Source organism: Heteronotia binoei, chromosome 14 (genome assembly GCF_032191835.1).
Source record: "Heteronotia binoei isolate CCM8104 ecotype False Entrance Well chromosome 14, APGP_CSIRO_Hbin_v1, whole genome shotgun sequence".
NCBI lineage: Eukaryota > Metazoa > Chordata > Lepidosauria > Squamata > Gekkonidae > Heteronotia > Heteronotia binoei.
The window spans coordinates 11,846,469-11,872,702 of record NC_083236.1 but is presented as its reverse complement, the minus strand read 5'-3'; the positions used below and the strand labels follow the sequence as shown (position 1 = coordinate 11,872,702).

Sequence of the window (26,234 nt, the reverse complement as noted above, 5' to 3'; positions counted from 1 at the left end):
GACCATCCAATGAAAATACAATTCCAGGGACTAGTGCCTGCAGCAACCCCCTATTGCCGGCTCTGTCCTCTGGAGCTCCCAGGTTCTGAACTGACACTCTGATTTCTGCAGAATGGTGGGTCTCGCTGGCACACTAACCCAGGCTGGTCCAGCAACATCAGTGATCCCAGCATGAGCTCATTTGCTGAGACGCTTTCATTGTGCTCATTTTGCGACTTTCTGATGTGATATATGCTGTTGTGTGTAAACAATGCCCCCTGGCCAGTACATTCTAATGTCCAGTACATTCTAATGCCCCTTGGCCAGTACTTTCTAATGTGATATATGCCGTTGTTTGTAAACAATGCCCCTTGGCCAGTACACTTTCTAATTTCATTGAGCTCATTGTGGGACACTTTCTAATGTGATATATGCTGTTGTGTGTAAACAGCGCCCCTTGGCCAGTACGTTTACACTCTGCCTCTCATCAAACGAACATATGAAGCTGCCTTATACTGAATCAGACCCTCAGTCCATCAAAGTCAGTATTGTCTTCTCAGACTGGCAGCGGCTCTCCAGGTCTCAAGCTGAGGTTTTTCATGCCTTTTTGCCTGGACCCTTTTTTGGGATTGAACCTGGGACCGTCTGCTTCCCAAGCAGATGCTCTACCACTGAGCCACCGTCCCTCCCCAAGGAGGTCTTTGGTTCACAGAAGCTTTTGACGCAATAAATTTGGTTAGGCTTCAAAGGTGCCACAGGACTTCTTTTGTTGTTATATGGGGGTACAATTTCCCCATGCTGCCCAGGATCATGGAATAGAACACTGAAAGCTTTAAATGGCCTGGGGACAGATGAAATAAATTAAAAGTAACATGAAAGAGTTGAATGGTTTCCATGGCAGGGGACCACACAAGGTTCACCAACCTATAGTGGCACTTGACTCATTTCGCTAAAGTGTTTTTACGATGAATGCACTGTCTCCAGTAGCTTGACTCTTTTTCTATTCCTTCTCAGCTCTCAATGAATTCCCAAGCGACATCTTCACAAATGAGGATCGACGGCACGGAGCAGTATTCTTGCACGCTTTCTGTGTGAGTCCCCATTTTCCTATATACAAATGTATATATTTACTGCTTGGATTATTAAGGATGGTTTTAATCGTTTTCCTTCAAAAGATCTCGGGGCGGGTGGGGGAGACACTGTAGAAGGGAAAATGTGAAGCAGTCTGTAAAATTAATCAGAAGGTTTAAAAAGCAGTCAGCAAATCCAGAACATGAATCGGCAGTAAGCCTTGTGCCTGAAATACCACCAGCATTTTTAAAAGTAACATTTTAGTTTTTCGGCAGAAAGGAATCTCTCACTTCCTTTAGCGGGCTGTTTTTGATTCAGGGGTGCTCATTGGAACCAGCGTGTTTGCAAGGGTTCTTACAGCAAGTTGTTACTGTCTTCTGTTGTGCTTATTCTTATCAGTTCTCATGCCAGTACATTAAAAGCTTTTGCAGAAACACTAAGTCTCCTTTGAGGGGTTTGAATCCATTTTGAATTGATCTTGAGTCAGAGCTACACTGAGGCTGATTTAACAGGCATATTTTCCAGGCAACTGGGCCAGTTCAGCATTTAAATGCCCGGGAGAATTCGCAAGTCGCATATGCACTCTTCTCCTCCCCATAGGGAGAAAGTAACAGATGAACAGATATGCACTGTATTTATTTGTATGCAGGAGGTTCCTGGATATCTGTTAGTCTAATCTGAGCACTGAACCAGGAACCTCTTTGCTTTAGTGCCTAGATTCTAAGCTGCCTGGAGGAGTAAGAAGTTCTTCTCCAATGTCCCAGTGTGGTTTTGCCACCTTACTCTATACTACCCATTCATTCCTTGGTTTGGTAGCTGCTTGTCATCTCCCCTTCTTGCATATTCCTATTGTGTTCTCACTTCCCAGTTGATGATCATCCATCTTCCCAGGGGATAATTTGCCAAGGGATTCTTGAGCACAGCTGTGCTCCTCTTTAGTCCAGGCGGGGAAAGGCACAGAACATTCGGCCAGGTTTTTATCCATTAACCTAGGTGTGGCTTCCAAGACTTAAGAAGCTGCACTCCACTTCCGCCAGTGACGTTACAATACATAATACATTACCCTCATCTCCAGCACAACACTGGCCATCTGGATGTTCTCTTGGAGTGTCAGGTGCCTCTTCCTCATAAAGGAGAGCTCTTCTTTTATGGAAGGATCTGTCAGTACCTCATGTTCAAGTGTTCCTCCCTTTAGCAGATACAGTGGCTTCCACATGATCCTTATGTTCGTATTAGACTGACTAATAAGGAAGGAAATATTTCTTTATACAGTGAGTGATTAAGATGTGGATTTTGCTGCCAGAGGATGCAATGATGGCCACAGATAAAGGCAGCTTTAAAAGGACATTAGACAGATTCAGGAAGGACAGGTCTATCAGTGGCTGCTAGCCATGGTCACTAAAGAGTCACCACACTGACATCCCTCTTGCTGGAATCTGTTTCTTCCTTCTGAAGTGCTCTCCTGTTTTGCCTGAATTCCCTATGAAGCACTATGCCCTCTCAGAGACTGCCAACTACTCAAAAAGACATGATAGTTTTATACAGTCCATATGCCATTCAATAACATAATCATTAAAACAAAATAAAGCAATTGTACGTGTTTGATTAACAGACTTCATTCAGCATTCAGAATCTAGACTCAGTGGATACACTGAGAAAGAGAGGCACTTTTTCAGTGATACGTTACATTCTCTTCAGCAAGGGGGAAAAAAAGGGTAATCAGCTGGTACTGTAGTCAAGAATGGAGCAATTACATCAGCTCTCACTCCATTGCAGTAGTTACACAACAACAGCACAGAGGACACCATCTCTATCGCCTCTGTACCACAAGGACAAAATAGACCTTTTGAAAGGATGTGCCCATGTAAAAGTTTTGGCACGTTGAAGGTTTTTAAATAGCTTGCACAAATACACTTCTAAGGGTAGGAATTAAGGACTGTATTACCATAACTAAGCTCACAAACAGAAGGAAGAGGGGTCAAATCTCCTTTGCAAAGACACAGAATTTGCATAGCGTTTTGGATTGGAGACATCATAGCTATCCTTTTGGTCTCAGCCTTCTTAAGACAGACTCTCTTTTGGTCTCAGCCACAGTTGAGCCCAACTGCCTCTTGGCTTGTAACTGAAATGAGAGACCTGCCTATTAACAAAGCAAATGCTGGCACAGCCATCAGTCTCCCCCACCCCATGCTTTAGGTATTTGGCTGCCTTTTTCTTTCATTTTTAAATGTGGCACATAGCCTTTCCTTTACTATTAAGGGCATTTATTTATTTAGGTTAGTTATTGTCCACCTTTCTCTCTGAAACTCAGGATGGATTACATGGTGTACATCAAGTACAATCAATGGAATGGGACCTCCAATGAAGAGTGCGATAGGATTTGGACTACAGAAATCTGGAAACAAGCAGAAATTTAAAACGGTGTAGCAAAATAGCAGAATAGGCCACAGTGCCTATCCCTTTACCAATGCAACTTTTGAACCATTTCATTCTAATATAGTCCCCTTTTCGTGTGCAAAAAGGCCCTCTTGAATCATAGAGTTGGAAGGGGCCATACAGACCATCTAGTCCAACCCCCTGCTCCATGCAGGATCAGCCTACAGCATCTCTGACAAATAATCATCCACTTTGCATAGTTTGCAGACAGCCAGAAAATTGGGAGTTTTCCTGACCTTCTAAGGCAGACCATTCCACAAGGTGGGAGCCACAACACAAGGGACACGCATGAACAGTTGTTGATTTTGCCCATTTGTATGTTGGCACCTGAAGAAGGCCCTGCTCAGATGAACAGTCTAAAAGCAGAATGATTAAATACCTCAACAAATGCCTATTCTGAAACCTGTGTGGGTTGATGATGGGAATGCATGGAATTATCCGTCAATCAAACCTGATGATGGGAATGCATGGAATTATCCGTCAATCAATCAGTCTGTCTTTATTGGCATATTAAGAGAAACATGATACAGAAGGAATAAAAACAAGAATATATAGCGGTACAGTTAGATAATAGGAAACTAGTGAACTTAAACACAAACAAAATGTAGAGGCAGGCGCTTGTGGATGAGGTTTTTTTGGATGGTTGGAAGGAGTGTTCCCTCTAAGCTGAGTTAGTGTGAGCAATCTCACAGTTTATTTAGCCTCCGGCTCACAAATTTTTGTCTCAGCTCAGGAAGGATGGCCCCAGAGCAAACGAATGCATGCAGCAGCTCACATTTTTATTGCCAGTAGCTCACAAAGTAGAATTCTTGCTCACAAGACTCCACAGCTTAGAGGGAGTTTCGGTTAGAAGTACTTCATCCTATAGGGACTCACTTTTTCTTCCCAGCTGTTTTTCCCCAAATTTGTTTGGTTTGGATCCCGATGCTCTGACTGGGGGGGGGACCCAAATTTAAAACATTGGGGAGGCATTTACAAGGGAGACGGGGTGGGGAAGGGGTTAAGTACCCCTGTGCAGCAGATGCCTCCCCCCATTTTTGCATTTGCATTGTAAGGCAATCATACTGCGAGAAACCCCTTTTTGTCTTGTAATATATAGTTCTGTCCTTACTCAAATGTGGGAGAGACCCCATGGTGCACACGAATGCATGTAAGAAATCTTCAACAGCTCATTCTTTGCCATAAAGAAGCATCAGGAGGGGGTGAATTGAAGCAGAGAGATGGGGAGGGGTGTTTAACCTTTCCCCCAACTGCCCTTTTCTTCCTCAAAGCATCCCTAACGTTTCTTTCCCCCACATAACCTGCTCTGTGGATTTCAAAACTTGTGTTTCTTGTATAGATCAGATCTAAATCTATCTAGCAAAGATCTATGATCTATCTAGCAAAGATCATCAGAGGATTCGGAGCTCTTACACATCACAAAGCATGGAAAGAATGATTCATTCTTGGAGAATTTCCTTTGATTTGATTCACTAGGGAGTTTACACCCGCCCTCATAAAACTTCCCCTCTTCTTTCTTCGGAAAGCATATTTTTAAACAGGGAACCTGTATGCTGTGTTTCTTTACAGTAATAATAGCAGCTGAGGACTAATAACATGTAACTTTTAAATCCACATCTGTTCATGGGAATTGAAAAGTTATATCCGTCGGATTATTATAACCGAATAAACCCCATTAATTTAATTAATAGCCACTTTGAGAGATTATCGCTTGAAAAGGAAATGGTTGGCGTACATCATTTTCACAGCATGCTGGAGATTTCATGAAGGCATCTGGCGTCACTTGTGGAGGTGGCTGTGAGGTAGGAAGAGCCACGTGGGGGCCGTGGTCACCTTGAGCAGGCTTGTTAGGAAACTGATCCACGTGGCTGAGTGTTTCATAGTCTTATGTTCAATTCCATTATAATTAAAATCAATTTTCAAATAAGAGGGGGAGTTGTGTGCTTTCTTGCCATTAGTGCTTCTTTTTTGCTTGGCTGAAGAAAATAGACTTGAGTTTTTGTGGACTGCTTATTCAGTGAGGGGGATTCCACCCCCAACTTTTATATGCAGCTTATGTAGCTGCAATCATGAGGATTCTGTCCCAACCAACAGGCCATTAATTCATCCCTCCCCAGTTTATGTCATGTACCCTTTTGGTTTTCTGCAGTACGAGGTCACGTTTGGGCACGTCCTTGCTTGCCGTTTCCTCGCTTTGCTGCTTGTGTTAGCAATCCTCCACTATGTTAAAAACAGAAAACAAAATTAAATATTAACACGCCTATTTAAAAAGCTCTGCTGAGATGGCTCAGGAAGTCTTCATGTCCCAGAGTGACACTTCACCGCAAGAGAGCTCTGCGCTGCTCCTCCACTCTCAGGGCTACCACTGAGGCACAGAATGCCTGGCCCCTTCGTCAGAGATGTTTTTCCTCCAGGCGGTGACGTCTACGCACTCCAGCTGTTCCCATTCATTGGGGATTGTTCCTATTTCCAGGTGCCTGTCCCTGGTTATAAAAGAAAAACTGTCCAAATTGCCCTTACAGAGATATCTTTTACAAGGTTGCAAGCATGTTGTTTGCATCTTCCATCCTTTGAGCCTCTAGAGGTTAAATCTCTGAGTGACAAGCAGAATCATCTTGTAACTTGTGCCAATTAATATAAAAACACGCACATGAGGACATAAGCACATTGCTTCTCTTCCAACCCCCCCCCCCAACCCCTCCCCCCTGCATATTCAAATAATAAATATTCAGGGCATTTCAGCCCCAGTTATTCTAGCATCACCGCAGCTTTTGTGAGATTTGATGTGGTGGCTAAAAAGACAAAATGCAATTTTGGGCTGTATCAACAGAAGTATAGTGTCCAGATCACATGAAGTGATGGTATCGCTTTACTCTGCTCTGGTAAGACCTCACCTGGAGTATTGTGCTCAGTTTTGCGCACCACATTTTAAGAAGGATATAGACAAGCTGGAATGGGTCCAGAGGAGGGCGATGAAGATGGTGAGGGGTCTGGAGACCAAGTCCTATGAAGAAAGGTTGAAGGAGCTGGGCATGTTTAGCCTAGAGAGGAGGCGGCTGAGAGGTGATGTGATCACCATCTTCAAGTACTTGAAGGGCTGTCATCTAGAGCAGGGATGGCAATAGTAGCGCTCCAGTTGTTTTTTGCCTACAACTCCCATCAGCCCCAGCAAGCATGGCCAATGGCTGGGGGTGATGGGAGTTGTAGGCAAAAAACATCTGGGGAGCTACCATTGGCCATCCCTGCTCTAGATGATCTAGAGCCCCTGATCTAGAGAATGGTGTGCAATTGTTTTCCGTTGCCCCAGAAGGTAGGACCAGAACCAATGGGTTGAAATTAAATCAAAATAGTTTCCGGCTCAACGTTAGGAAGAACTTCCTAACTGTTATAGCGGTTCCTAAGTGGAACAGGCTTCCTCGGGAGGTGGTGAGCTCTTCTCTCCTTCCTTGGAGGTTTTTCAACAGAGGCTACATGGCCATTTGACAGCAATGAAGATCTGTGAATTTAGGGGGAGGTGTTTGTGAGTTTCCTACATTGTGCAGGGGGTTGGTCTAGATGACCCTGGAGGTCTCTTCCAACTGTTATGATTCTATGATTTAATGTTACCAAATGAAATTAAAAATATTATAGTCAGTTAACTGACAAGCACTGTTTCTGACAGTAACACGAGACAGACTATTACAGAATAAATGCATACAACATATAGTGGGGGAAAGGAAAATGAGTAAATCAAAAGTTGCCAAAACTTTGAAATATTCAGGTTGTAGATTAATATTTTCTCTGGAATGGTCCTTTCCACATATAGGGAGCTTTCTTGCTATAGGGAAACAGGGCTTGCCACTTGTTTTTTCTGCTTGTTTAATACTCTGTTTTGTTTGTTTAAATTGTATTTACATTTTTCAAACTTCACTTTGGGTCAGCACTGGGGATAAAAGCAGGATAAGAAATGATCTGAATAAATCAAAAGTAAATGTTCAGCCGTCTCTCAGCTGCAGTCTGAAGTGACACTGTCAAGGAAGGACTGTACCGCATACTATTTTTTGCATGTTTATATTGGCCCAAGGTTTATGTCTCTTGAGTGATCAGCATTTCCTCTCCATTGCAGACTCTCTTGTAGTGAGAGAAGAATTCCAAGCGGATGACTGCCCTGGTACGAGAGAACTGGCAAGTCATCTAATGGGCTGCAAACCTGATCAAGTTTGCTGGTTATTAGGTGCTAGATTTTGTAATGGAACATTCTAAGCTGTAACGAGGCAACCAGGCATTATTGTTTGGCTTGCTATACAGAGAAAAGACGTTTATTTGCTGTGCTCAGATATCACAGTTTCTCTGCTCTCAAATAAAGGCAAACAGAGGGACGTCAGGGTCTCATTTGGACCTGAGGTTTCAGGACTTCAGCACCTTTTCGGCATCGAAGGGAAGGAGTGACACCTGGAGGCATGAGGCCAAAACCAAGGATATTGTCTGTTTGGCTTAACTGGGGATTTTGCCGTTAGCTCGTATGAAGCTGCCTTCTACTGAGTCAGACCCTTGATCTATCAAAATTGATCTTGTCTCTTCTAACTGACAGTGGCTTTCCTGAGCCTCAGACAGAGGACTTTCACATCACCTGCTCCCTGATTGTTTTAGCTGGAGATGCTAAGGATTGAAGCCGGAACCCTTTGCATGCAAAGATGCTCTCCCCCTAAGCCACAGCCCTTTCCATGCTGTTCCGATGACCTGCCAGGCAACATTCATTGTAGCATCCCCTACCCAGGCACCATTGCATCCTGCCCCTTTTCTACCATGCACCCCTTACCTACCGAGCTCCATTCCAGTGCCTGAGCCACAGAAGGCGGAATTCTCACCTTCACAGAGACATCCCTCATGCAGATTACATATAGACAAGTGGAGGGCCTGCAAGGACTTGCAGGGAGGCCATAGGTTTGCCAGACCTGGGTTGGGAAATATCTGGAGATTTTGGGGGTGGAGCCTGGGATGGTGGTGTTTGGGGAGGGGAGGGACCTTAGCAGAGGATAATTTCATACACTCCACCTTTCAGCACAGCCATTTTCTCCAAGGAAATTGATCTCTGGAACATGACAACGCTAAGGGGCCATCTCATTTAACCATCTTTACCTTCTCCGGCAGCCCCCTTGGCATCTCTGTTTTCCTGCTTTCTTCTCTTCTCCCCACCTGTAAGACCAGCCAACCTGCTTGAGAGCCAGTTTGGTGTAGTGGTCTATCTGGGAGAACCGGATTTGATTCCCCACTCCTCCACTTACAGCTGCTGGAATGGCCTTTGGTCAGTCATAGTTCTCACAGAGTTGTCCTTGAAAGTGCAGTTTCTGTGAGAGCTCTTTCAGCCCCACCCACCTCACAAGGTGTCTGTTGTGGGGGAGGAAGGGAAAGAAGGTTGTGAGCCGATCTGAGACTCTGAAATTCAGGGTATAGAGCGGGGTTTAAATCCAACATCTTCATCTACCTTTATCTGCTTCAGTGTCTTCAGCTTTCCCTTCTTCCCTACCCTGGCAGTTTGGCTCAGTCTGCCAGGTCTAGTTGTGCAGTGAGGTCCTGGAGAACACTCAAGGACTTGGGAGGAGCACCTCACTTTCCCCTGTTTCTCTTTCCACATGCGGTACTTCTTCTTTTCCCTCCTATAGCCTGCCATATCCTCACCTTTTCCTGTTTTCTTCTCTCCTTCTCTCTTTCTCACCCACTAACCCTATCTTTTATCTGCCTTTCCCTTTCAACTATACTTATTATATATTTACTTCATTTATATCCAGTGTTTCTCCTACATGGGGACCAAGAGCAGCATTCTCTTTTCCTCCATTTTATCCTCTCAGCAGTCTGTGAGGTAAATTAATCTGTGATTACACACACTAAATAATGCCCTCTCAATCCACTTTCAGTGCACTTTCCAACTGGATTTTGCTGTGTAAACTGGCAAAATCCAGTTGGAAAGGGCATTGGAAGTGGACTGAAAGTGCATCTTTGTGTGTGATTGCAGCCTGAATGTAGATGACTGGCCCAGAGTCATTCCAGTGAGCTTCCACAGCAGAATGGGGGTTCAAACCTGAGTCTCCTAGATCCTAGTTAGGAATCTCTAACCACTACTCAGCTTTCATGAGGTAGCTGCTGTTAAATAATAGCAGTCAGGACTTGGTGAGTGTGGTGTTTTGATTTGTAAATGTTTTGTGTTATTATGAGCCTAAGTATTGGGTAAGGAAAAGAAGCCTTATGAGTAGGGATGGGAATGAACCAAAACATGAATCATGATTTGAGTTTAAAATGGCCAATTCGTGGTTCGTTGTGAACTGGTTTGTCTGATCCTGTCACACCCAAACACTGAGACAGGAAACCTAGGTCTCAGTTTGGTCCAGGAGGATTCAATCCAGGAGGATGCAAAGAATAAATGGGCATAAGTCTGACATTAGAAAACAAAACATTCAAAAACCATTGGGGGAACATTTAACCTTCCAGGACATACAGTTGCTGACCTAAGAGTAACCATTCTCTTACAAAGGAATTTCAAAAGGAGATTAGAAATAGAGAGACTACTGAATTGCAATTGAGGAAGCTCAATGCATCCTCCAGGATTAAATTGAGACCTAGGTTTCTGGTCTCATTACCAGTGCCTGCTATTGTCTTTTGTCATCTGAAATCTCTCCACTCTCCAAGATATAAGGACCAGTGGACTCACATTCTAGCTTTATCTGAAAAATGAGGAGTGACCCACAAAAGCTCATGCCCTGCCACAAATTTTCTTAGGTGCTACTGGACTCTTGTTCCTTTCCACGAATAAAGATTGCATGCTGCACTGTTAGGTTTCTCTCCTCCCCACCCCCACCCTCCTTTTCATCTGTTTAAACTGTAGAGAGGGGTCTCTCCAAGTGAAATAATGTGTTGATTTCAGACTGAGTAAAATCAGTGATAGTGCATCAGTGCTAGAAATGCAGCCAGAGAGGGAGATGAGCTGGAACATATGGAACAATAAATGATTTTTTTTTTAGTACTTAGTCATCTACTTCCAGTCATTAAACTATGGAATCCAGTCCAAGAGTTCTAATTCTTAATTAGGGTCTTTTCAAAAGAAAATTAAATTCCAGATAGACACTGAGAAAAACTTTTACAAAACAAAACAAAACATGGTATCAGTCCTTTTGAAGTATTTTCCGAATTGTTGAGAAAAGTTTCAAAGAAGGAATGAGAAGTCATGATTTTTGGAAGATTAAGAGTTGTTGTTGCATACTGATTGTTGCAGATAGAAAAACCAAGGAACAGAGTTGTGTAGCTTGTGTTCCAGCGTTGTTTTGGGTAAAAGTCCAGATTCGGAGGCTATATCCACTAATTGTGTCAAATCAGCTGGTCTCCAGATCTTGGCTATTTTGGAATCATTGCCAGGAAGAAACCGTCTCTGAAACAGAAAAGATGAGTATCTAGAGGTACCTGGAAATAATTTGTCTGTGTCCCATAAGCGAAGCATAGATGTTAAATAGATGTTAAATTGAGGCAGGATGGGAGTGAGAGTCTGTTCAAATTACTTCTTGAATGAAGAAGAAGAAGAAGAAGACATTGGATTTATATTCTGCCCTCCACTCATGAGTCTCAGAGCGGCTCACAATCTCCTTTATCTCCCTCCCCCACAACAGACACCCTGTGAGGTGGGTGGGGCTGAGAGGACTCTCACAGCAGCTGCCCTTTCAAGGACAACCTCTGCCAGAGCTATGGCTGACCCAAGGCCATGCCAGCAGGTGCAAGTGGAGGAGTGGGGAATCAAACCTGGTTCTCCCAGATAAGAGTCCACACACTTAACCACTACACCAAACTGGCTCTCTCCAAACTGGTCAAAGGTGAATGGAGTATGAATAGAGGTTTCAGCCAGTTGGCTAGATCACCTTTCTGTATCATTTTCATTATGTTTGTTAGTAAGTGCGTAGGTCAGGAAAATTTAGGCCACCCTTGTGCATCTGGGTTTCTTGTGCTGCTGCAAAACAGAGTTCAAACTTTTTTGCCATGAATTGATGAGCTCAGAAGATAAAGTGGTCAGGATGGAGTGAAAAAAAAATAACCATTTGGGAAATACGAAAGATTGAATAAGATGCAGTCTGTCCGTAAATGAAGACCCTTATGGTCTCAGGCCTAAAGATCAATAGGGACCCCAGATGAATTTGTCAGGCCAGTAGCAAAGCTGATGACCTAAACAGTGATCTGACCAGGGGGAGAAGAAGCAAAACTATCTGCAGCTTGGTTCCCTCTTTCTCACAGGTGCGAATCCTAGACCTTAACTGAATGGAATGCGGCCAATTGGAAGCTGGGACCACATATCTTCCTCCTCCCTCCCGCTGGGTGTTATCTGTGGTTTCACAAGGCCAGGGTGCTCCAGCTTTAGCAAGGCCGTTTCTGAATTGTATTGACCAAACAGGCCACATCCGAAGTCTGAACCAAATTTTTAAACAGACAATAAATTTTAGAGAACCAGGTTTTTTCCACGAGGCCTCTGTCAGGATTGGCTGGGATTTGAACGGGAAGGGGAAGGTGGCTGGCCCCTCTGTATACAGGCTCCCTCTGTAGTGAGAAGCTCGAGGCCACAGACTAGAAGAAGATGATATTGGATTTATATCCCGCCCTCCACCCCAAAGAGTCTCAGAGCGGCTCACAATCTCCTTTACCTTCCTCCCCCACAACAGACACCCTGTGTGGTAGATGAAGATATTGGATTTATATCCCGCCCTCCACTCCGAAGAGTCTCAGAGCGGCTCACAATCTCCTTTCCCTTCCTCCCCCACAACAGACACCCTGTGTGGTAGATGAAGATATTGGATTTATATCCCGTCCTCCACTCCGAAGAGTCTCAGAGCGGCTCACAATCTCCTTTCCCTTCCTCCCCCACAACAGACACCCTGTGTGGTAGATGAAGATATTGGATTTATATCCCGTCCTCCACTCCGAAGAGTCTCAGAGCGGCTCACAATCTCCTTTCCCTTCCTCCCCCACAACAGACACCCTGTGTGGTAGATGAAGAAATTGGATTTATATCCCGTCCTCCACTCTGAAGAGTCTCAGAGCGGCTCACAATCTCCTTTCCCTTCCTCCCCCACAACAGACACCCTGTGTGGTAGATGAAGATATTGGATTTATATCCCGCCCTCCACTCCAAAGAGTCTCAGAGCGGCTCCCAATCTCCTTTACCTTCCTCCCCCACAACAGACACCCTGTGAGATAGATGAAGATATTGGATTTATATCCCGCCCTCCACTCCAAAGAGTCTCAGCGGCTCACAATCTCCTTTCCCTTCCTCCCCCACAACAGACACCCTGTGAGATAGATGAAGATATTGGATTTATATCCCGCCCTCCACTCCAAAGAGTCTCAGAGCGGCTCACAATCTCCTTTCCCTTCCTCCCCCACAACAGACACCCTGTGAGATAGATGAAGATATTGGATTTATATCCCGCCCTCCACTCCAAAGAGTCTCAGCGGCTCACAATATCCTTTCCCTTCCTCCCCCACAACAGACACCCTGTGAGGTAGATGAAGATATTGGATTTATATCCCGCCCTCCACTCCGAAGAGTCTCAGAGCGGCTCACAATCTCCTTTCCCTTCCTCCCCCACAACAGACACCCTGTGAGATAGATGAAGATATTGCATTTATATCCCACCCTCCACTCCAAAGAGTCTCAGAGCGGCTCACAATCTCCTTTCCCTTCCTCCCCCACAACAGACACCCTGTGAGGTAGATGAAGATATTGGATTTATATCCCGTCCTCCACTCCGAAGAGTCTCAGAGCGGCTCACAATCTCCTTTCCCTTCCTCCCCCACAACAGACACCCTGTGAGATAGATGAAGATATTGGATTTATATCCCGCCCTCCACTCCGAAGAGTCTCAGAGCGGCTCACAATCTCCTGTCCCTTCCTCCCCCACAACAGACACCCTGTGAGATAGATGAAGATATTGGATTTATATCCTGCCCTCCACTCCAAAGAGTCTCAGCGGCTCACAATCTCCTTTCCCTTCCTCCCCCACAACAGACACCCTGTGAGGTAGATGAAGATATTGGATTTATATCCCGCCCTCCACTCCGAAGAGTCTCAGAGCGGCTCACAATCTCCTTTACCTTCCTCCCCCACAAAAGACACCATGTGAGGTGGGTGGGGCTGAGAGGGCTCTCACAGCAGCTGCCCTTTCAAGGACAACCTCTGCCAGGGCTATGGCTGACCCAAGGCCATTCCAGCAGCTGCAAGTGGAGGAGTGGGGAATCAAACCCGGTTCTCCCAGATAAGAGTCCGCACACTTCACCACTACACCAAACTGGCTCTCTAGAGAAAGGAGAGCCAGTGTTGGTGTTCAGCTCCCAGCAAAGCTCTGCTTGCCCTGGACAGCCTTTTCTTCACCCCAAGACCACTGTTCCCTCTAAGCTGAGTTAGTGTGAGCTAGCTCACAGTTTTTTAGCCTCCGGTACACTTTTGTCTTCCCTCAGGAGAAATGGCCCCAGAGCAAACTAATCTATGCAGTGGCTCACAACTTTAATTCCAGTAGCTCACAAAGGTGAATTTTTGCTCACAAGACTCTACAGCTTTAGAGGGAGTATTGTCCAAGACCCAGTCCAGCCCCCTTGGAAGTGCAGTAGCTAGTCTCCCATGAGAACTTGCTGGAGGGGCGGGGTCTGACCTGCCACCCCCTCCACAGAATAGGCATCCAGTTGCACTTGTTGAGCAGAGCTCTCCACATTTCTGTTTTTTGACTGAACGCCGAACCACAGCCAAACTCTGGTCTTGCCCATGAGGTTCACTCAACTTTGCTTCTAGTGCCCTTGCCTGTCTTCTCTCTTTTCTACCCATCAGCTTCCCTGCCTGTTCACCTGCTTTTCTTTTCGATTACCTGCCTGGCAATTGGCTCTGCCTTCCAACTGGCCCTGTGATCTGGGCTTGCTCTCGAGCAGACTCTGAGCCTCATCTGAATAATTGCTCTTGAGTTCCCAAACGCTCGGCTGCCTCTCCAGCTCAGCTTCTTCACTCTCGTAGGGCTTCTCTTAATATTTTTCGGATTTGAACTGCAAAGAAGCCAAAGGGAGACACTGATGCATTTCTACTGTGAAGAGGAACTGGATTAATCCAGATAGACAGAGGAACAAATGGGAGGTGTCTAACAATGGGGGTTACTCTGCTATCAACTAGGCCCCCACACTAAATAATGACGCCATTTCACTTGCCATCCCACATAGTAATGTCTGCAGCCTTGTTTTTTGTTCATTAGTGACGCTCATTTTTGCAGATGCCTCAGTTAATGGCATCTCATTTAACTGTGTACTGCTGTCCTGGTGGTTAATTAATTTGTGGATGGTGTCAGAGGTCCTTAAATACCTCTTGGAGCCAAGGGGAATCGGGACCCCATCCTATTCAACTGCTTCTAGAGAATCCTTGCTCAGAATACCCAGTGTTGTGTAGCTTCATCAGGATTCCTATATTCCTCAGGGACATACCTGGTGAATGAAGGACCTGTCGACATGGCTGTTTTCCTTAATGAGGTGCTAAACCAAACATATGGGAAGCCCATGTGAAGAGACTCTAGATGTCAGACCCAATTCCTGTAGAGAGGGGTTATTGTGGAGATGGAGGATGACCAAGGTCAGATAGGTATCCTAATTGCTCTGATCAACAAACTAGCTCAACTGGAAACCTTTTATAGGGGGCAGGATGTATCATCTCCCCTAGGTTAGCATATGGGGATAGGAAGACTTGCTGGTTTGGTGTGACTGATCTTCCAGTTGTTCTTTCATTTAACCAGACCTGGGTGGTGTTTCTGTGCCGCATTGGTTCAAGAGCTGCTGGTGGACTTGAGTCCTGACACTAAAAGATGCAGTTATTGTTGTTCCTGCATAGCTGATAAGGCAGATGGCTGAGCCTGTCTGTGGGCTGATGCCTTTCTGTGGTGTGGAGTGCTGGATGAACGTAGGTTATCAGTGGAGCACTAGTGATACCTCCATGCATATTGTACTGCAGGTTTTTGGAAATGCATCAAATGCACTTTAAGAACATAAGAGAAGCCATGTTGGATCAGGCCAATGGCCCATCCGGTCCAACACTCTGTGTCACATAAGAACATAAGAGAAGCTATGTGGGATCAGGCCAATGGCCCATCCAGCCCAACACTCTGTGTCACACAGTGGCCAAAAAATTTATACACACACACACACACACATATATATATATATATATATATATATATATATATATATATATATATATATATATACACACACACACACACACACACACACACACACACACACATATATATATATATATATACACACTGTGGCTAATAGCCACTGATGGACCTCTGCTCCATATTTTTATCTAACCCCCTCTTGAAGCTGGCTATGCTTGTAGCCACCAACACCTCCTGTGGCAGTGAATTCCACATGTTAATCACCCTTTGGGTGAAGAAGTACTTCCTTTTATCCATTTTAACCTGACTGCTCAGCAATTTCATTGAATGCCCACGAGTTCTTGTATTGTGAGAAAGGGAGAAAAGTACCGTATTTTTCGCTCCATAAGACGCATCTGAGCATAAGACGCACCTAGTTTTTAGAGCTGTTTGTGTGAATTTAGAGGCATTTGTGTGAATTTTTTGCAGTATTCGCTCCTTAAGACGCACACACTTTTCCCTCCCCTTTTTTTGGGGGGGAAAGTGAGTCTTATGGTGCAAAAAATACGGTACTTCTTTCTCTACTTTCTCCATCCCATGCATAATCTTGTAAACCTCTATCATGTCACCCCGCAGTCGACATTTCTCCAAGCTAAAGAGCCCCAAGCGTTTCAACCTTTCTTCATAGGGAAAGTGTTCCAACCCTTTAATCATTCTAGTTGTCCTTTTCTGGACTTTTTCCAATGCTATAATATCCTTTTTGAGGTGCGGTGACCAGAAATTGTACACAGTATTCAAAATGAGACCGCACCATCGATTTATACAGAGGCATTATGATACTGGCTGATTTGTTTTCAATTCCCTTGAAATTCACTTTAGGATGTTTCTACATTATACGCACTTATTCATTTTATAGCAAATTGCCATGGCTTCCTTCAAATAATAGTAGGAATGGAAACATGGAGAGTGAGGATTATGAGAGGTTTCTCTAGCAGCCATTGCAAAACTACAGTTCCCATGGTTCCCTGGGAAGCAGGGATTGCTGTTAACTCAGTCTGCAGTGTAGATATTCCTCTGGTGTCTTTCAAAACCAACAGGCAGTTGAGTCCTGAGTCCTTTGAAGATTAAATAATTTGAAATAATGGAATTGGGATAGTATCCTATTTAAACTGGCCCTTCTACATAGAGTATGTTCTGTTTTTTTCCAGGCTGTCTACATGTTCTATGCTTTGGCGATCGTTTGTGATGATTTCTTTGTCCCTTCATTGGAAAAGATTTGTGAAGTAAGTATCTGCTGGTACTACCTTCCCATATTTATTAACAGATTGCAGTGACCCAGAATTGTAATCTTTATACTTTCCATCATCTTTGATGTATAAATTGTTTGACTGGCTTTAGAGTGTTCATTTCTGTGAGCAATTTGATGATGAAAAACCTGTTTTGCACTCAGCAGCACCTCCTAACCAATTAAGTGTGCAATACAGGCTCTTTTAAGATGTTCAGTTTTGATGCTTTCACTAGGCATAAACAGGAGAGCATGCTACTCCTGATCAACATGGTTGCCATTTTGTGTGAACGGGGAAACACCTATATCCCATACATGTACAGCTTAGATATTATTATAATAATAATAATAATAATAATAATAATAATAATAATAATAATAATAATAATAATAATAATAATAATAATAATAATAATAAAAATTATTTATATCCTGCCCTCCCCGCCGAGGCGGGCTCAGGGCGGCTAACAACATTTCATAAAATTATACAGGGTTTAAAATCACATTAACTTAAAAACATTCCAATTAACACATTTCCAGGTGCTAATTCCATTTATAAATCATAATAGCGAAGTCACCCACAGCAGTCTCTCAGCCAGCAAAGGCCATCCTGAAAAGGGTGGTCTTGCAGGCCCTGCGGAACTGGTCAAGGCACCGCAGGGCTCGCACTTCTTCCGGGAGCTGGTTCCATAGGCGTGGAGCTGCGATGGAGAAGGCCCGTGTACGGGTGTTTTGAAGTTTGGCCTCCTTTGGTCCAGGGATAGTCAGCTGGCTCTTCCCTGCTGACCTCAGTGCTCTCTGGGGTTCGTATGGGGAGAGACGGTCCCTCAGGTTGGCAGGTCCTTGGCCATATAGGGCTTTAAAGGTAATAACCAGCATGTATGAATGAATATGTATGAATATGTTCCCTTAAAGAAATCTGAGGCATATTCATGTGTATCAAAGCTACACACATCTGAAAAAGGCTACATATTCTATGCACTTTGGAACTCTGCAAGATGCAGGCTTGGAGCATCTCTGGAGTGCCCTAAATTTTTTGTCTTCCCAACTCTTTTTTTTTCTGTCTTTTTAAAAATGAACACCCATCCTTATGGAGTTCTGGCGAACTTGAAAGGTCTCCCTCTGTTTTGTCCTCTGGTAGAAGTTGTTGGGATTCAGATATTTCTAGGAGCATAATTTCCCTGAATATTTGAACTGTTCCTACTTTATACTTCTCGCATCACTGTCAAAAGTAAATTAGAAAGTTCAGGAATTATATGCGCTACCATTGGGTGTATGAAATTTGGAATTTGAAACGATTTGTTAAGAAACTATCTACATAGTTGCATTAAATTTGTATACAGAGGAGCTGCATGGCCCAGGCTGTTAGTGTAGTTTCCAGAAGACAAGTATATATTTATAACATTAATCATTATTTCCTAAATTCAAGTTACCACTCTCAGGTAGTATTGTGTTGACTTTTAGTGATGAACAACCAGAGAGGTGGGGCTGGATCCTATAGATATGTTCCATGAAGGTGGGGCCGTAACTTAAGGTTGCCAGCCTCCAGGTGACACCTGGAGATCTCCCACTGTTACAATTGAATATATGGACATATGAAGCTGCCTTACACTGAATCAGACCCTTGGTCCATCAAAGTCAGTATTGTCTTCTCAGACTGGCAGTGGCTCTCCAGGGTCTCAAGCTGAGGTTTTTCACATGTATTTGCCTAGACCCTTTTTTGGAGATGCCGGGGATTGAACCTGGGACCTTCTGCTTCCCAAGCAGATGCTCTACCACTGAGCCACCATCCCTCCCCTGCTCTCCAGGGTCTCAAGCTGAGGTTTTTCACACCTATTTGCCTGGACCCTTTTTAGTTGGAGATGCCGGGGATTGAACCTGGGACCTTCTGCTTCCCAAGCAGATGCTCTACCACTGAGCCACCGTCCCTCCCCAAATTCATAAATAGGCAACCAAGATCAGTTCTCCGGAAGAAAATGGCCGCTTTGGAGGATGGATTCTACGGCAACATCTCCTGCTGAGGTCCCTGCCCTCCCCAGGCTCCACCCTGATATATCCAGGTATTTCCCAACCCCGAGCTGGCAACCCTGCCCATAAGGCACCTATTCCTGGTGGACAAGACTTTTCTGCTAGGAGAAGCCATATCCATTAGCAGAAAGGATCCCTGGGATCCAGCTAATGGTGTCCTAAGGCTTTGATGAAAAAAGAGGAATTAAGTAAAGATTTTAAAACTTCTACTGAATAAAACCACCCGGCTGCAGACCAGTACCGGTCCGTGGCCTGGTAGCAACCAGGCCGTGGAGCGAGGCAGAGGCACCTCATCACCCCTGCCTGCCTGGGACCTGGGCCAGCAGAAGGGGGATAAGGTTGAACCACGGAATAACAACAAAATGCGAATAAATGACTAACACCACATCTCTGTATGCCGAATTGAATTGAAATTGAAATCGACAAGAGATTTTTGAAAGTACTTTAATCAAGCATAGGATCGGCGCAAGCACTTTCCCCCACTCGTCTGGGGTTGAGAAGAACTTTGCACTTTAAGGACATTTATGAGAATTTTTCTGCAGTGGACTGTTCCTGTGTGTAATTGAGGGACCATAATGTTGTGCATATGAACTATTGAAATATTCAGATTTGTATATAGTGATGTGGTGTTAGTTATTTATTCGCATTTTGTTGTTATTCCGTAGTTCAACCTTATTCCATGGATCTCTTTGGATTTAGACCTCCAGGTGGGGCCTGCAGGCCTCCTGAAGTTATAGCTGATCTCTAGACTACGGAGGTCAGTTCGCTTAGAGAAAAAGGCGGCTTTGGGGGGTTAATTCTAGGGAATTATATCCTGCCAAGGTCTCTCCCCATTCCAAGTCCTGCCCTCTCCACATTCTACCCCCAAACCTCTAGGAATGTTCAAGCACAGAATTGGAAACCATAATGAAGATCTTGAGCCACAACCTCCAGACATCTCTCCTCCAAATATTCTCCTCCCTTGGGATGATGTTGCAGTACTGGGGAGTGGAAAGAGGATTCTGTTGCAGCCTCAGTTCCGCACTGTTCTGCTTTGGAGGAGATTCTGACTGGGGACTTCTTCTGTTTTGCTTCCCGTAAAGACACTCTCCCTTTTTTTTCTTCACAGCGTTTGCATCTCAGTGAAGATGTTGCGGGAGCAACCTTCATGGCGGCTGGCAGCTCTGCTCCAGAACTCTTTACCTCTGTTATAGGTAATTAAATCACCCACATCTTGATGCCATTAAGGAAAGCTTAAAGTGCAAGCATCGCTATTCGTACATTACTCTCCAGCAAAGACTCGCTTCCTATAAATTAAGGAAGCTGAGTGATAGATACTTTTAAAAACGCAATATGAAGAATAAATGAGACTAGCACACAATGAAAACAAACTAAAACGAGTTCCTTTAGCCGGGAGGAGATCTGCTAAAAGTTCAGCGGTGTAAGTCCCAGGCAAGAAGGCTGAGGGAGAAATGCTGGTCACCACTTGATAGGAGCAATTTTCTCCAGATCGGGCTGGCCAGGGATCCTGGAGGGCTTTTTTTTTGCCAACTGCTGGAGCAGAGGTAACTGGGAGGGGGGGAGGTATTTGCGAATTTCCTGCATTGCACAGGGGATTGGACTAAATGACCCTGGAGGTCCCTTCCGACTATGAGAGGATTCCATGGAAAAGTGCACCCCGCAAGGGAGAGAGAGTCCCTGTTTCTGGTAGGGCAGACATCCAGCCTCTGCAGGTGGGAGTAACAGAGTTGGCTTCTGAAGAATTTCTTAATAATCAAGTATATTCAGAAGGAGGAGGAGATTGGATTTCACTCGGAGTCTCAGAGCAGCTCGCAATCTCCTTTCCCTTCCCCCTCCGCACAACAGACACTCTGTGAGGTAGGTGGAGTTGAGAGAGAACTGCTCTTTCAAGAACTGTGACTGATCCAATGTCACTCAGCAGATGCATATGGAGAACTGGGGAATCAAACCTGGTTGTCCTAGATTAGAGTCTGTGCACTTATTCACTACACCAAACTGGAAACAGGAAGTCCTTTGGACATCCTGGTGACTCCTTTAAGTGAGGATATTGTCATCTATTAGGTCCCAGGCAAGACCCAGGACACATCTGAAATTGGACAAGACTTGCGGCACAGATTGCGAACATGAGAGAGTCCATCAAACAGTGAGCTCTCATTAGATGCAGTTATGAAGCTCTTGGTCCAGTTGTTGGCATCTCCCTGATGGATTCCAAGTGGCAGGTCTGAGAAGGAACCTCCTCTTGAGATCTTGGGGAGCCTCCAAAACTCACAATAGTATTTCATTGCAACTGGATTCCATCCACCTTGTGTTATGTGCTCTGCTGAGTCGAAATCCCTTGTAGGAACATGCTTCATACTCTACAGTGAAAGGGTGAGAGCCACGAAATGTGGGAAGAGAAGCTACTTCAGATCAAGATAGATGTAATGCTGGGAGCTTCATTTTGGGAGCTCTTGAGTTTATGTAAGGACTTGATTGTCACTACAAAGAGAATAAAATTCATGAAATAGCAATGTAAGATTTGTAAATAAAATCATATGCATATCAAACAGTTGCTGGACTCACAAAATTAAAAGATGTTTCTTTGCAGTTTATCCGATTACCAGGGCCAGCGCTAGGGTTTCTGGTGCCCCAGGCCACCTCCCCCGCACCTATGCCTGCCCCGCCACCCCACCCCCCACCCTGCGAGGAGGGCAGGTGCGATGGTGGCCATGCACAGTGCACTCTTGGAAGGCACTCAAAGACTGCCATATGGAGCGCAGTCTCTGAGTGCCTCTTAGATGGCACTGCACAAGTCTGCCTGAGAAGGCTGAGTGGGGGTGTCAAGTCTGCTTTAACTCTGGTCAAGTCTGTACTTCATCTTTGGTTCAGGAGAAAAGCACCCTGGGTAAAAGCCATACTGTATGCCAATGCTGCTAGCTGGAACTCTCCTTTCCCCTCCTCCTTTCCTTTGTTATGTAGTTTGCTTTGAAATGGGAATATGTGAAAGAGATTATAGTGCTTTCTCAGGCTGGGCATCGGGGGAGGAGACGCTCAAGGCCAGAACAGGCCTGAGAACGAAATTGTAACATCAATGTGTGAATGTGCCCCGCATAGCACCCCCCCCCCCTCAAGAATCCCTTTGAAGTGTACCTTATATGATTACATTCTACTGCATGATCCTCAGTCTTTCAATCTCCTTGTAGTCGAGAACAATGATATCAATAAACTAGCTACTTTGTATCAACAAGGCCTCGTTATTGAATCAGCCGACTTGACAGGGGGCTGTGGGGAAGCAGTGCATTCGCTGCTGGAGAGATGCTCGGAGACTGCCCCTTTTAGAGCAGTCTCTGAGCACCTCCAAGAGTGCACTGTGCACCACTGCTCAGCTGCAGCCCCTGCTCAGTCTTCTCGCATGCAGCCCCCGGTCTGCCTGTCATGGGCAAGCGGTGCGTGCGCCTCTGAGAGTGCACATGCCGCCCCTGCTCAGCCTTCCAGCAGAAGCACAGACCCAGGAAGACTGAGCAGGGCGGCAGATGGGCCCGGAGGTGCTTGGAGCCTCTGAGCACCCCTAGGTGGCTGCCTGTCTGGCCTACTGGGATGCACCAGCCCTGCCAATGACATTGGATAAAAATCACATAAACAATTGAATTGTTCTCATGGACTCCGCTTTGGCATATCAAAATAAATTTCTTCATGCTTTGGCTCATTGGAAAGGGAAAAAAGGGGGGCTCCCTGAGTTTAAGCAAGACTATAATAGGAAAAACGTCAGGGTGAAACTATACTGTCAAAACATATTTTTTTTTTTTGCCAACTGGGAGATGAACAATATAAATGTGCACAAAAGGCACTTAGATATTCCAAAACTTCTACCTTAAACAGACTGCAATATGAAACACAAGAGTGCACGCAGGCACTTAGACATAACCTCTATTCCCAAACAGTCTGCACTAAAGTGAATTCATACGGTCTGCAGAAAAATCAGTTTAAATCATTCATTGAGGACACCGAAAGAAGGAACGTTGCAAGGAGCAATCTACTACTGACATTAACTTCTCACCTTCCTAACTATTTTGTGCTTATCAAAGATTTTGTGCTTGATTCCAATCATTGATGAGAAGGGCGAGAGATTGATGTCAGTAACAGACTGCTCCTTGCAACATTTCTTCTTTTGACATCCTCTATGAATGATTTAAGCTTACACCACTGTGGAAGATTTTATTATTGAAACGAAGAATAAATAACCCGGGGTCTTCATATGGAATTAGTGGGCAATCAGAACTTTGCATGGAATTGAGTGTTTTGGCCGATCATTGTTTGCCTAGTGACAGTTCTTTATGCCTCTGTGATTTCTGGTACCATTACTCCAGGAATGATCAGGCCAGAAGAACTCTGACCCGCCTCATGGCCAACCATTTCCTGTAGACCGGCTCCTATTGTGGCCTGTCTCGGTGTGGCTGTAGTTGATGTGTGTGCCTCATGTCCAGCTTTGAGATGCGAGGGATCGGGCGGAGCTCCCTGCCAGCACTGCTAGGCTCCTGCTGTGGCTGAAGCTCAAGACGCTTGGGAAAGGTTCTTTGCTGGCACAGCCTTCCCGTGCCAAGTGGAGCCAACATTTTGCAGGGGTCGTGGCTGTGGTGAAGTCTGTAGTCAGGACAACCTGCCCAGCAAAGGCGGACTGAGTCACAGGAATGCTGGCGGCACCAAACCTTGTCACGTGCTGTTAGATCCATGCTAGATTGGGAGAGCTGTTCTTGGGAAATGAGTTTTCTTTGGAGAATCCACAGCACATTTATTTATTTTAGTATATTTCTATTCTGCCCATTCCCCATAGGGCTCAGGGCCAAGTACAGCATATGATAAAACAATAAAAACATTTTAAAAACAGACCGCTCAACAGCACTCAGAAAACTTTACCATATCATCACATGTTGCCCAGTCTGGCCGTCTCACATCATGATGCCTCACAGGTGACCTGTTCACTCAAGGGATTCAGACAAGTGTCTTCTGTCTACAATCTCATTTTCATACCATCTTTTATGTGCATCGGAAAGTAACGGTTATTACAGGTGAATCTGGATCGAGGGCGTTATCATGTTTAAGTTGCCCTGAAAGTACTGCATGCTGTGATGTTCTGAGAAAGCATTCTAGCCAGTGTGGTGTAGGAGTTAGAGCAGGGGTCCTCAAACTACGGCCCGCGGGCCAGATGCGGCCCGCTGAGGACGTTTATGCGGCCCGCCGGGTTATGGCAAAATCAGACCGGAAGTGACGTTCGACCTAAACTCGCATTAGCAATGCACACTTCCGGCACTGGGCTGAGGTGGCGGAGACAGAGTGTGAGGTGATACCGAGGTGAGGTGAGTTCCTAGGCTGGGGTGTGTGGTGTGGGAAAGGGAGTGAGATGCAGAAGACGGAGAACTGACGGCCCGTGACCTTGTACAGTAACGGCAGTCCGGCCCTCCAACAGTCTGAGGGACAGTGAACTGGCCCCCTATTTAAAAAGTTTGAGGACCCCTGAGTTAGAGTGTCAGACGAGGATCTGGAAGATCCAGCTTTGATTCCCCACTCTGCCATGGAAGTTCTCTGGGTGACTTTTGGTCAGTCGCACACTCACCTACCTCACAGGGTAAGTCAATGAATTAATGAATGAAATGGGGATGGTGTGGAGTGAGTCCTACGCTGGTCAAACGGACAGAGCAGACTGCAAGTAAGAGTAATTTTTCAGTCCTCATTGTGCAAAGTTCTACTAGTCTCTGGCTAACAACCTCTGTCCATTCTGAGAGATCTGAAGGCCTCTTGTTTCTCTCCCCCTTCAGGTGTGTTTATCACAAAGGGAGATGTTGGGGTCGGAACCATTGTTGGCTCTGCTGTATTCAACATTCTCTGCATAATCGGTGTTTGCGGCCTCTTTGCTGGGCAGGTAAGAAGCAGGAACAGATGTGGTAGTAATGAATTCGCGTTTATTTAGGATGTTTGATCATCTTGTAATCAAGGGGGGGCATTATTATTATATACCTGCATTGCACTGAGTCCATTCTCTGTATTTTAGTATGCCCCCCTCCCTCACTTAGTTCGAAACAATCTTGTAAGTCAGCACATTATTGCCTTTGTGCTTATTTATTTTCTGGATCTGCTGCTGAGAGAACAGCGGCTTGCTGAAGGCTATTTGGTGAGTTCCTGGCAATGTTTTGGACTCAGCTGATCTGGCTGCACTGAATCGAGATTTTGTAACCTCACCGTTGGACTACTGTGACATGCTCGACATTTGGCTGCCCTTGAAGACAATCCAGAAACTGCAAGTGGTTCAAAACATAGCAGCTGTATTACTAGGGTTTGTAGAATCTTTCGGGATCAAGTGCCGTGTTCTACTGGAGAAAGTTTTCCTTCCAGACGTTTCGTTCTCAGCTGCGGAGAACATCCTCAGTGGCGTTGCAGCCGGAGCAGGCGCTCAGACATTCTTGGCTGCTGTGCATTGAGTGGGGCCAGGGCTGCTGGAGAGCTGCTATTTCTAGGTTGGAGGGGGTGTGATGAAAGGGCAATTGGTTTGTGGATGTGCCCATTGTTTGGTGGGGCTTCCTGGAAGGGTAGTGATAAGGAAACTGGCTGTTGAATGTGACCATTGTTCTGTGTTAATTGCTGGGAAGGTTGGAAGGGGTTTGAAGATAAGGAAGATGGTTGTTGACTGTGCTGATTGTTCTGTGGAATTTGCTGGTTGTTCTGAGACTTTCTGCAATTTATAGTCTGTAGGGTGTTTTGCAGAGCTGGGTACCAAGATTGGTGGATGAAAATGCCTTCTTCCTTTCTGTTAAAATTGTGCTGGTGTTTGTAATTACTGTTGCGGCCTAGCTGACCAGAGCAAGTCTTGCCTATTTTAAAATAGCTGCATTTGTTGTCAGTTTGTTTCTGACTTCAATTCAAAGAGTGAGTTATGATCTTTAAAACCTTTCACAGCCATGACCCATTACATCTACCCATACGTTCCCATGGGCAGTCTTCTGAGCAGAAGAGGCCTGCTGGATCAGATCAGTGGTCCATCTAGTCCAGCATCCTGTCTTACACAGTGGGCCACCAGTTACTCTGGAGGGCCAGTAACAGGGCACAGAGGCCAAGGCTTACATAAGAAGAGTCCTGCTGGATTAGACCAGTAGTCCATCCAGTCCGGTATCCTGTCTCACACACAGTGCTGGTGCCGGAGATTCTGGCACCCCAGGCAAGACGCACAGGCCGCCCCACAGTCCTCCACTCAGCCTAGGAAGGCTGGGTGGTGGCGTCACACTGTGTTCCCTGCTCAGCCCCCTCTGGACCCAGAAGGGGCGGGGCAC

At 45.3% G+C, this 26,234-nt stretch overlaps 1 protein-coding gene across 2 annotated transcripts in view; it reads left to right on the top strand.

Moving 5' to 3' along the window:
- Positions 1-996: 996 nt before the first annotated feature.
- LOC132582502 (sodium/potassium/calcium exchanger 3) overlaps positions 997-26,234 on the top strand; it is an 85,494-nt gene continuing 60,256 nt past the window's right edge. For both annotated transcript variants that reach the window (XM_060254097.1, XM_060254096.1), the window contains exons 1-4: positions 997-1,070; positions 16,832-16,906; positions 20,045-20,129; positions 24,729-24,832. In XM_060254097.1, the coding sequence (XP_060110080.1) occupies positions 16,841-16,906; positions 20,045-20,129; positions 24,729-24,832 (255 nt within the window). In that variant the 5' untranslated portion in view covers positions 997-1,070; positions 16,832-16,840. The remainder of the gene's footprint in view (positions 1,071-16,831; positions 16,907-20,044; positions 20,130-24,728; positions 24,833-26,234) is intronic.